The sequence below is a fragment of the Lampetra planeri genome, chromosome 1 (assembly GCF_965212315.1).
Source record: "Lampetra planeri chromosome 1, kcLamPlan1.2.h2, whole genome shotgun sequence".
Lineage (NCBI taxonomy): Eukaryota > Metazoa > Chordata > Hyperoartia > Petromyzontiformes > Petromyzontidae > Lampetra > Lampetra planeri.
In genome coordinates this window covers 22,425,683-22,438,021 of record NC_136107.1, presented here as the reverse complement: position 1 = coordinate 22,438,021, position 12,339 = coordinate 22,425,683, and the positions used below count along the sequence as shown (strand labels likewise).

Sequence of the window (12,339 nt, the reverse complement as noted above, 5' to 3'; positions counted from 1 at the left end):
ATGAAAACGCTGACCTTGAGCTGATATGGTGTCAAACTAGATTCGAAGCTTTCGTGACTGCAGGAATTACTATTTGGTTCGTTTGGTAAAGTCACGTAGAAAGAAATAAAATTAAATAATAATAGAATACGATGTTTCGATTGCAACACAAGCAACCATCATCAAGTACAAATAAATGAGAAAACAAACATAGTAAACTTGGAAATATAATACAATACAACACAGAGAGTCGGCCAACACAAGTCAACACCCCACCTGGTTGATTACGTTTCTCCAAAGATTGCTCAATTTGAGAGACAAAACATAGACACACAGACAGACACACAAGCAGAGAGAGACTCACACAGAGACAAACAGAGAGAGACACACACATAGGCACACAGAAAGACGTCTCTATGTCGAGGCCTTCCTCCCCTCTTTAAGGCCTCGACACAGGCCCTCTTCATGCTCTGTACCACAAGTTTGACTTTAAGCTGCATTCATATTACCATTATGTAGTGTGTGTTACCGTGGTTTTCATGCTATTAATTTTTGCCACGTATAAAAAGTTAAGTACATTTTATATTTCATGATTCTATCCAGATTTTTGTTTCTTTCAAATTATGCATTTTCAAAATGTTTAAAGTAACCACTTAATTTTGCAATGTAAACCGTGACCACTACACACAGTGGCGTGCAATTATAAATGATTCTACGGGATGGTTAATGTTCTTATTTCAGCAAAGGTCTATGTGGTGGTTTAATTTTATTAATATTCTTCACGCTCACAACTAGGTACATGCGAATGAACGTGGATCAGAATTCCCAAACAATGTTGCTGTAAAGTTGATGGTAAAGGCCATTTGGCACCATCAAAGTTCATGGCTTGCAAATCAACTGTTGTTAACCAATATTAACAAATCCCGGGTGACTTCAGTGACCTGGGTCTTTCTCACAAAATTAACCATGGGCCTCATTGACTCCCAATGATTGTCACCGTGATTATTTAATCATAACTTTTCATCTTACTTAACTAACTACATAATCGTGCTTTGCTCAGAGCCACCTACCTGTGAATATGAGCACCCGAACCCATTGGCCTTTTGAGCAGGGAGGCGACACTCTTCTCACTTCCCTTTTGACATCGATTTTTTGCCACAATTCATCGGCCATCCCAGGGTGGCGTTAGGCCGGCTGACGCACGGCACTCTTCCCTGTGTGCATACAGGTGTCCAACTGGTTCGCAAATGCACGGCGTCGCCTCAAGAACACGGTGCGGCAGCCGGAGCTGAGCTGGGCCATGCGAATCAAACTCTACAACCAGTACGTGCAGGGCAATGCCGAGCGTCTCAGTGTGTGCAGCGGCGACAGCTGCTGCGCTGAAGGTAAGGGACACGTGTACACCAGCAGCAACAAAAACAACAACAGCTGCCATTCCCCACCAAGTGTCGGTGTTGTCACCACGGCAGCTGTGCCAGGCCAGGTGAACTTTGCATATGTGTAGTGGCATAGAATAATAGTAATGTAGCGGCATATTGCTGGCTGCTGGCAGGGAAGGGGACCTGCAGCTTCGGCAGCCCTGACGTCAGCAGGCCAGTTTATACACCAGAGGGGGATCTAAGGGGAAAGGTCACAGAAGGGGCACACCAAGAACCCGCTGGTAGGTTCTAGAAAGGAGGCGTGGCCGGGGGTGGAGCCAGGCCATGCTGACAGTATAAGAAGGGCCCATCTAGGGGACCTCGGGGCTGTCGTATGGAGTGGGATCCCCATCGTGCTGCTGAAGTCTTCGTCACCGTCCTTCTTGTCGTCATCTCTGTCTTCACCATCTCGGGGCGTCACCAGTCAGGCAACTGTCCTGACTGAGTAACGTCACTGACCATTGCCGGATTTATTATAAAAGTATTAACCCCGATGGTGCTTGTTAATAAAGAAGTGCCTCCAACTCTTAGTGTCTCCGAATTAGTCACTACATATGTACAGGCATTCATTTGCACCTCGTGGACATACGCATTTTCACATACTGGCACACACACACTGAAATATATATAAGACAAATATCCCCTGTAAAGCCTTACCAGATTTTTGGGGCAAATGTTTTTAGTGAGCACCTATGAAGGCCGGCACGGCACACGAGGGGGTGGGCTGCCAACACCACGCCCGGCCGCCTTTGTCTCCCCAATGGCGATGTTTATGCACCAGGTACTTATTTAAGGCTTAGTCAACCTAGAGGAGGCCCAGGACCGATTCAGATAATCGTCACTGGTATGTGCAGGAATTGAACTCGGGTCGCCGGATTCATAGTGAAGCGCTAACCGCGACACTACCACTGCACGTCCACACACAAATGGATATGCATATACAGAGCATATGTATATTTGACACATTTATGCACAGTAAACATAGTCGCTGTCCCCAAGTAGGGTTTGGCCCCACCATGGGAATGTGGAATTTCCACGTTTGGCTCAATGAAGCACCACATGAGCTCATTCGAACATGAAGACACTTTGAATAGTTGTTGTGAGCCATACATCACAGCCCCTACCCCCCTCTTGCGCCCACACCTTTGAACCACAATAGCATGCTCATTTCGATGGCCAGCGGATTTTAGCTAGCCATCGAACAAAGATGGGCACCCCATCGCACGCTTTCAGATTAGCTTCTGCAGCCGTCTGGAACGCTCTTCATTCCAATATTAAGAAGCTACCACAGCTATGCACTTTTAAATGATCTAGATTGACAACTCACTTGTTTAGAACTGCTTTTTGTGTTTAGTTTTTTGTTGCTTTTCCCCGCACCACCTACGTATGGTGCAACAATAAGTTCAACATACGTACACACACATGTGACAACGTGTGTGTTGTCACAGAGGGCGAGGCTCTGCTGTTGAAGGAGGCGGCCGACGAAGACCGGGGCCGGGAGGCGGCGTGCGGCGTCCGCGCTTGCGGCGGCCCGGACGCCGTCGACTCGAGCCTCACGGTGGAGAACGTGAGCCGCCGGGGCCACGACTGCTCCCCGCCACACCAGTACAAGAAGAGCCTACTGCGGCGCTACCTGCGCGACTCCTGCAAGCACGTGCTGGCCGGGCGAGCAGGGCCAACCGGCCCACCGGGCGCCCAGGGACCGGTTGCGAGAGGCGGCAGTGGGCAAGCGGCGTCGCTGGGCTCGGCCTGCTACGAGGACGGCTCCATCTCACCCGTGTCCAGCGAGTCCGACAGGAGGCCCTCGCTGCTTCTCCCCATGCACGGTACTGGACGTGTGCGAAAATAGAGCTTCATAGGTCATCGGATTTCTCCAGGATGAATAACGATTCGGTACAAAGTGTTGCGAGCGAGCGGCTGCGTCCTCCTCTTCTGGCAGCAGCAGCAGTTTGTTGTCACTCACATATGGCGATACTTATTTCATGCAGGGGAGCGTAAAGGGTTAAACAATGGGGGCTTCTCAGTACAATTGTTTTGCATTGAACCAAACATGGGTGTCTGATGATTAATTGTACTTTGAAACTTCTTACAGGCATTTCAAAATTACGGGGCCAAGTTCCATCCAGGTAAGCTTTACATTTTAATACACATCATTGTAGGGTGTTCCATCAAACGACATTTCATATTCCTGTGATTCAGTCAGTTATTGCTCTGAGTATGTGACGTCACTTAATGGGGGACATTTGTGACTTGTTCTCTCGGCAGTTATTGATCCTATTTTACATGCTTTTATTTCTTGTTGTTGTATCCTCAAATCTTGTAACTCAATTTTCACCCACTTCACAATGTGGTATCGACTGCAAACTTGGTATACTTATGTCATACTGATGGCAATACAATATTCTATCATAAAAAATAAAAAACATATATTTTAAAATATTATTTTTAACATGTAATGTTTCGGCTTGACGGTAATTGTTCACGGTAAACTGACGTTGGCTGTAATTGCCCACGGTCCCTTACGTTATGGCAAGCTTCTGGGCCACTTCCTGGAGTCGTGGAGTTCTTCCATTACTAGTACGGAACATTTCATAAAATCGTGAATTAAAAAACAAGTTTTTTAAAAATATTACTTATTTCATTTCAATAAACTTTATACATTTGGGATTTTTATTCCTGGTGGTTCTAGTTTTTTGATTGTCCATCAACTGCAAACTGTAAATTGTAGATCGGCAGACGAATAGCACTGTGGCAATGTGCTGAACTCACATTCAGAAAGCTGAGTCTGAGGTTATACAATTGTGGGAAGTCAACAGTGGTCATATTTTGTATAGATTACCCCTACCCACACGATACTGAACTTTAACTGCTTTCTCGGGCCACTTAAAGAGATGAGCACTGCCCCGCCACACGTTGAGCAAAGCAGGCACTTTCGATTCTGAGATGTGAAACCGTAGAATCACATTGACAGCTCATGGTGATGTTGTTTGTGTGGTCACCCAGTGTGCAGGGAGCCAAGGAGCTGACCTACTGGAAGGAGCTTCATGCCGCCATGGCTCTTACCAACCTGGGCACCGCTCACAGCCAAGAATTGGCTGGTGCGAGGGCCCTGTGGATGAAGCCATCGCCGGCCATCACTGCCTCGACCGCCCTGCAGCTCCAAGAAATGAAGCTCGGGCTCTAGGGACGAGTGTTTATGGGGCTGACACGAGAAAAAGCGTGCTCTCCCCGCCCGCTGCAGCTGCGACTCCCGCAGGGGCCAGGATCGTTACCCAGTGCTTGAACACACCGAGGAGAAAACCCTCGCGGATGGTGGTGACAGTCACAAAAAGGACAAATGCGTTGTGGAGATGAATTGCTTCGGCGCAGTCTTGTGTACAGTGTTTGTTTGTTAGCTGTACAACAGTCATCCTCATCGGCCCAGCAACAGGCTGGAAGATAAACAGAATCAATGTCAAATAGAGAAAGGTCAAATCCCCAAAGCAGAAACAGTCGAACGATTTGTTTAATAAATTGGGCATCCATTTAACTACAGTGTGAACTGAAGTTTTTATGAAAAAATACAATTGATATTTTTTCAAATAGCATTTTTTTACTGTGCTTTCTGCCAAAGAAGCAGAACTTGCCTAGCAAAGTGTCAGCTTAGCTGTGCTTTCTTAAGTTCTTTGCAGCTGCCTTGACTTTGTTCCTAAGGTTGGCTTTTGACTACACTGGCATGGGAGTGTCGAAAAGCCATTTTGAACAACAAACCTTTCACATGCCATTACCACAAAACACGTGTATATATACAGTACTTTATATAGTTTTTACGAACTTGGTATGGAATTCCACAGAGATTAAATCCTGTTTTGTTTTTCCATCGCATTCAAGTTTTTTGATGAATGAGTAAAATAAACTGTCAATAGTCATTTCTTAAAAAAAATGAAGGCATTTAGAGCTTTGGTCATTTACTTTTGTGAAAATAATGATTAAGATAAGTGTTATGTGTGAATTGCTTTGTCTACTGAAAATTATAACTTCATACATGTCAACTTCATGTAAGATATATAGTTTACTTTTCAAACCAGGTGTGAGTCCCTTGACACGAGGTGTATCTTTATTATGAAGGACTTGGGTCACAAAAAATTAAATCAGGCAAAATGCAATACAGAAAGAAATTAAGAAAAATTATAGCAATCCAAACAATCAAAAGAAATGTATCATTTTAAATGAGCCTATAGTTAAAATGATGATATAATTTTGAAATCAAGTATTGATCAAAAATCACTTTCATTCACTTTTTATAAGTAGTGAATCCAATTAAACTGTCAGATTTTTTTTTTATGTAGAGCAGATGCCATGTCGTTTCATGTTTGTGGAACAGCATCGTTGAAATATAATGCCCAACTTTAGTATTTATTTTCAGAACATGGACAAATTTGGTGCATGTTTTAAGTTTATCATTTATTTTGTTGGTAATTTATTTGTAGATGCCTTGAAGACAACCTTTAAACAAAGTTCTGCTAATTGACAGGAGGTAACCAGTCTTACTGAGATCAATGTATATTGGCAGAATAGTTCTCATTAAGAATGATTCATGATGCTGTATGGATAAAAGTGAGTACAGACTGTTTAGGCCTGTGATCTGTGCCACTCAATAAACTGTACGGGTCACTTAAATTGGTAGGTGGATTGGTAGTTCCACAAGTATTTGCTTACATTTTATAATTGATTTTTATAACAGACTGGCATATCAGAGCTCTTTCACAGGCCATATGGGTTACACTTCTAGTCACATTTATGCCCTCTTGTAACAGTAATAATAAGCATCTAAAGTGTTTTGAATGTGCAATTGTTTCTTCTGAGATATCTTTAATAATTTCTCTTGATGTGAAATTTTTTACGTAACTGTGCTTCTTTCTTATTGTTTCATTTGGTTTAATATGAACAAAAGCTTCCCTTGCTCCTCCGTTAAGAGCCAGTAATTCTGTCTCTGACACTTTGTTAATGGATGCTGTAATGCCATGATAAGTCGTTTAAGTGCCTTGCTTAAGCAATATGCAGCTGCAGATTCATTTTCAGATTTAAACATAAGCATATTCCAACAATCAAGGCAACAAGTCCAGGAATCATTATGTTATTGGACATTACGTAATAATTTTACAGCGCTGGAATATACTTTACATTGTGTGTTGTTGAATTAATGTCTAAAAGAATGAGTGTCTCCCTACTCAAATGAGCATGGGGTGGTGCTCTATTCCACATTCATATGGAAAGATCCAGTCTATCATGAAGACAATCACTGGTGACTGCAAATAAAGTGGTACTCATTTTATTGAGATGACGAGCTGAGTCAGTTCCCAACTGGCGGAATGAGATTTGACTTCCCACCTTCCGAGGAGTCCGACGTTCACCACCACCCAGCCAAAAAATAATGCCCTCCATGTGTTTTTTAAATCCTTTATATTAAGTTCACTTGCTTGCTTGCTTGCGCGCTTACGACCGTGCAAATCTTTCGGTCGTTTTTTAACCCACTTCCCGTGATCCAATCGAGCTGACATTTTGCACACAGACTCGTTGTGCGTGACAATTTATTTTCGTGAGAAAAATGTTCCATAACTTTACACTTTTTAGGAATTTTTTTTTATATTTAATTACCAATTGCTTAATGGTGGCAGGCAATCATCTGACCCATAGGTGGCAGCCATCTCAAGCCAGAGGACGAGAGGACTCTAGCCGCCACGCATATAAAGGATTTATATTCATAATCACCGTTTTTGGGTTTAGATCGCGTTATTTATAAATGTGTCGTAACCCTCCACCACCCGACACGGCCAATCAGTAAAAAAGTGTCACGTTGACAATTCGCCGAATTGCCCGATGATGCTGGATGCAATTACCAGCGAAACGTCGTACTCAAATTGTAAATGTTGTGGTTTCACGCTTCAACACACAGGTGGGCTAAAGCAGTGAACTATTTGTCTTTTGTTAACGTGACACTTTTTTACTGATTGGCCGTGTCGGGTGGTGGAGGGTTACCACACATTTATAAATAACGCGATCTAAACCCAAAAACGGTGATTATGAATAATATTGGTCGCGAAAGCCTACGTGTTAAAAGGATTTATAGTAAAAAACTTTGTTTTTACGGGTTAATTTTTTTAAATACTGCACACTTATAAAATGAATAGCTACCTGAAGAATCGTTCTTGTATTTGTACATCATTACTTGAACAGAACCTTTCACAATGGTTGATTTATAGATTGGGGATCCAAAAACTATCAGTACGTGGTACTTTAACGCATGTATTTTGAACCATTGCAATGGTCAATTGGTAAATCAAATAGGTGTACAATGCATTTTTGGACTGATTTAATTACACTGTGAAGCCAGGAGGTGAATCAAGAAGCTGGAGACGATGTAAACACAGTATGTCATTAAGACCCAACTTCAAATGTATACATTTGCACATGTTTGTTTCGCAAGAACCTGATTATTAATCACAAATGAAAATCATTCTTCTTTCGCACCGTACGTAGCCAACCGTGCTAATCGGAGATGCCTTCCAACAAATCAAACGTTATGTTCGGATAGATGTGTTATTGTGATGTTTTTTCACACTTGATTCTTTTAGAACAGCTCTTTCTGTCATTGCATAGTGGTGGGCTAGAGGCTGCTGTGTATTGATGAAGGAAACGGCAGTAAAGTATATTACATCGGATAATGTTATCATATATTTAATGTAGCCGACCAGAGGTATTATCCCTCCACCTTATTTACTGCATCTTCACTGCAAGTTGTACATTTGCTTTACATTTTTGCAATAATTGATAAAGTGTTTTAAAAAAATAGATCATGCAGCAACTGCTTTTGCTTCTGTGTATACTATACTATAATTGGTCATGCCACTTTTCACAACGTAAGGATCAATTTCGTATATTTCACGCTGGGTACAACTGATTCATAGTAGTTTTTTTTAAGAAACCAGCAGTGAAGCAAATCAATATTGCGTATTTCTCACATCAAACAATAAATATAGCCATTAAGTTATTTATTATAACCTTGATGTTGATTATAAAGTGTAAAATAAAGTAATCTTAAGTGCACTTTGCAAACAACACAGCTGCACACTTTTGGGAACGTGTGTTTATTCTACAGGGACACAAAAGACTCAGGTTTAAAGTTATTTGTTATTCCACATTGGTTTGGCATAAAGCGTTTGAACAGAACAGGCATTGCGATTATTTATTCCAGTAGTTATCAACATCACCCTTTGCAGAAATCTGTCAATACGAGCAGCCTCTTAAAGTCTTTGAATTGCTCCCAGCTATCATACTTGAATTACAATACTGCCATTCGTCTAGACGTATTGCTGTACCTATTTAAACTCAATGGACATCTTACACATCCGTAATATTAACACATTATATGCGAAGTGTCTCTCTGCTCAAGTTAACCTGGGATAGCGTTAATTTTCGTCGTCGGTCTTAGCTATGGACAAAAACGCAGCATTTTTATATTAGGATCCAATCATTCCATACAACAACACCTGTCGACTTGCCAAAAAGTGGTACTACTTTATCAGCCACAGAGGGATAATGGTATGAGTCGATCTCAGACTCAGATATGGATTACAGCACCCGTCCGGATTTATTACAAGAGGTAAATTACATTTCACGTGTCTCTTTGTTGGTATACGTGGAAAGCAGTGGCTCACGGATACAGCGTAGAAAGACGACAACCCCCACTTTGGCTTATCCAGTTTAAGGTGCTGGTGGATTCATGAAAGCATCATTAGTCAGTGCTTATACACGAGTGGATTAAAGCCTCCACATTCCATCACCATCCATCATGGTCCAGGGCTGCTACCATCCATCTCATTTCTTCACGTGAACTGATTTAATTGCTCCATCTAGATTAATTGAATCCTGTAATTTGCATTCAGGGGCTACGCACTTTAACAGTACATTAATTCTGGGCTGTCATCAGACTGGTTTTCACAGGTTATGCTTTGCTTTAAGTTTAACTCATAGTATCTGGTAGTTGAGGCTTTGATGATGAAAGCACTGTTGTCATATTCTGGTTATTCAAATTAACCACGTACATGCTTGACAAAAAAACCTGGAAAACCCAAGGTGGAGGATGTTGCCTCTATAACCTAGAGCCATAAGTGGCATGCTTGAGGAGGCAGCAGGGTGAAGTAGTACAATTCAAGATAGTACAGATTTCTTCCGAAGACAGTGCAAGTATATTTGCAGTGTTGGACGATTGACATGTTGCTGAAATTACATTATATCAGCTAGTTTCAACCAACGCACAAAAACGTGTACAAACACCACTCAGCCTTGGTGCATTATGTATAAATCATCAATTGCTGAATAATTGCATCGTGGTCCTCTTCTCTTCGGTTACCATCAATGTAAATTTGAGCAGTGTGTGTTGTTTGAAACTTGTTTTCTGGCCTGCATTGTTTTTCTTTTATAATGGGTTTCTCATCATTTACAGATGTGAACATTACCAACAGCTCATACATCTCCTGTAGTATTACTGTCTCCAATGTCTATTCAGATTACTGCATGTCCCAGTTCATTGCATTTTGTCCTCAAAATAACGTGCTCAGGTATTTTAATGGAGTTTTCTGCGAACATATAAAATAGATGTTTTTTTTTATTTCACTCCCGAGTCTAAAAGATTTAACAGTGTGAAGAGCAACACTGATTTTGTGTTTGCCTTGTCTCTGCAAACGCACAAAAATGTCACCCGCCAGGCAATCCCAAATTAGTCCTGTACTGCACATTAATTATTATAGGTTTTATTATTTTTAATGGTATCAGTGGTATTGTCTATCTTTCTGTTATACTACTTTTACTATTATTTTGCAGACATAAAATTACAATATAAATAATACGACGATGTTACAAAGGCGTTAAATTTGGTCATCATGGAAATAACAGGGCACCCAACCATTAATTAGCCCAGTATTTCGAGGACTCACTCATTTTAAGATTACATTCACTTTCACAACTTGAGAATGATTCTCATGAGCGTATCAACAGCTTAGTTTCAAGGATGGATCGGGACAGAAGCAGCCGGTACATATAGATCATGGTACAAAGCCTTCAATTGTTTGAGTTTATTAATAATTGTATTTATCTGTTTTTTGCCTTGTGTTAGTATTTACAATGGAGCCTTTGCCAAATACTGTCATATACTTAGCAGTAGTAAGTTCCTTTAAACCGTTTCATTAAAATAACGTTATGGTTTTTGCACTTGTCTTTAAAAAAAATGTATTATCCATAATTGTTGTAAAAATGTATTACTCTTGCACCTTAAATAGCTCTAAGGAATTCTGACTCTTGTGCATTTTCTGGGAAAAATACAAAATTTGCACCATGAATTACCTTCTCTTATGTGTATTTTATCGCTGAAACAGAATTATCCTCGCGCACACAATGTAAATTTTATACGTAGTGTAAAGCAAGTGCGTTCGTGAATTTGTTACCTATGGTAGCTAGAATTGTTTAAGTAATTGTAATATCAACATGACCTTTATATTTCATGTAGCGAAATCTTTTTATAAATAAAAAAAAACATTCCTGATTAAACATCGCCTACTATTAAACCTCCCACGCATTGCGTTTCCACACGCACATAAAGTGGATTTAGTGTACCAGCTCAGCATTAAAAGTTCAACATTGCCATCTATTTGAACCAATATACACACAGAATTTTGTCATATATATCAAGCCATCAGGTCTTTTCTGCTCAAATGAGCATTGGAGTGGCACTTCATTCTTTTGGCAGTCCTGAGTCTGTCATGAAAAAGTCACATTCCCATGACAGGAGCCAGTCTAAACTTTTGATGATTACTGTTCGGTGGCCGCCTGAGGCAATGATGGCTTGACTTGAGTCTCAAGTGAAATCTGAACTGGAAATATTCCAATTGTGAGTCGATCACTTTGAACACAGCATCACCCAGCTTGCATAAAAAAGTACAAATTCTCAATAGATGCTATTCATCCCATTTCTAATATATTTGTACGGTCATGCAACAGCATGACTCCTCAGTGTTCTGGCTACTAAATGGAACCGAAAAGGTCTTGTTCAGGCCTTGCAACTGGGCGTCATAAATACTTGGCTGTGAAGGCACCAACACCAAGCCACCCTCTACCCCATGCGACCGTTTAACAAGACATTGCCATGTTGTGTTTACTCATTTGCCATGTTAGTACGTTGTGCTCAATGTAGTGTGCAGGTTTGTCCAAATTGAGCAGCGGTTGCCTGCAACTTAGACGCTGTTTTCTTGTATCTGCTCTGCAATGGCATGCATGGATATATAGTCGGATGTATTTGCACGAGTGGCCATGCACTGACATCTACTCCAATACACTGCAGTAATATATGGCACTAAATACAGTGTAATGACATGTATCCCTGTGTACTCATACACCCTAACAGGTACCATTATGATATGACAGCCAGTCATGTATATTAATCCATACAATAGCCAAAACATGTATTTAACAAGGTGAATGTGTGAGTTGTGGAATGGCCTGCATACTACTCACTGTACTAGGCAACCTGAGATAGATTCCCAGCCAGGGCTAACATCAGCTGTGAGCGATATAAGACCTGGTCAAAGTCCCCTCCCCTCCCTCACCATCCTGCATTGACCAGTGTGGTGAAGTATAGACAAATAAGCCCCATGATTAACAGGGTTAGGAGGTATTCGTTTATCAGTGGATTGAAAAGTTCTGTAAAGTAATGAATAACCGGTGGATATCCAATACAGTAGTTTCATTAGTGTCATCGAGGTAAGGTTTTTTTGTCTATTTTTCAGAAAATTTACTCATTTTAAAATATGGAATTTAGCCTATAAAACAAGGCCAAAGATATCCACTCTTGTAAATTATATCACCGCATTCACTTTCCAGTGGACAATGTTCTTTCGCAATTTCAGAA

General features: G+C 41.0%; 1 protein-coding gene across 1 annotated transcript in view; it reads left to right on the top strand.

Annotated features, from left to right (window-relative positions):
* The window catches only part of LOC144726515 (homeobox protein Mohawk-like), a 28,310-nt gene extending 22,706 nt beyond the window's left edge, over positions 1 to 5,604 (top strand). Inside the window, exons 4-7 of the mRNA XM_078605680.1 lie at positions 1,208 to 1,364; positions 2,846 to 3,223; positions 3,490 to 3,523; positions 4,401 to 5,604. Coding sequence (XP_078461806.1) covers positions 1,208 to 1,364; positions 2,846 to 3,223; positions 3,490 to 3,523; positions 4,401 to 4,581 — 750 coding nt within the window. The 3' untranslated portion in view covers positions 4,582 to 5,604. The remainder of the gene's footprint in view (positions 1 to 1,207; positions 1,365 to 2,845; positions 3,224 to 3,489; positions 3,524 to 4,400) is intronic.
* Positions 5,605 to 12,339: the final 6,735 nt, after the last annotated feature.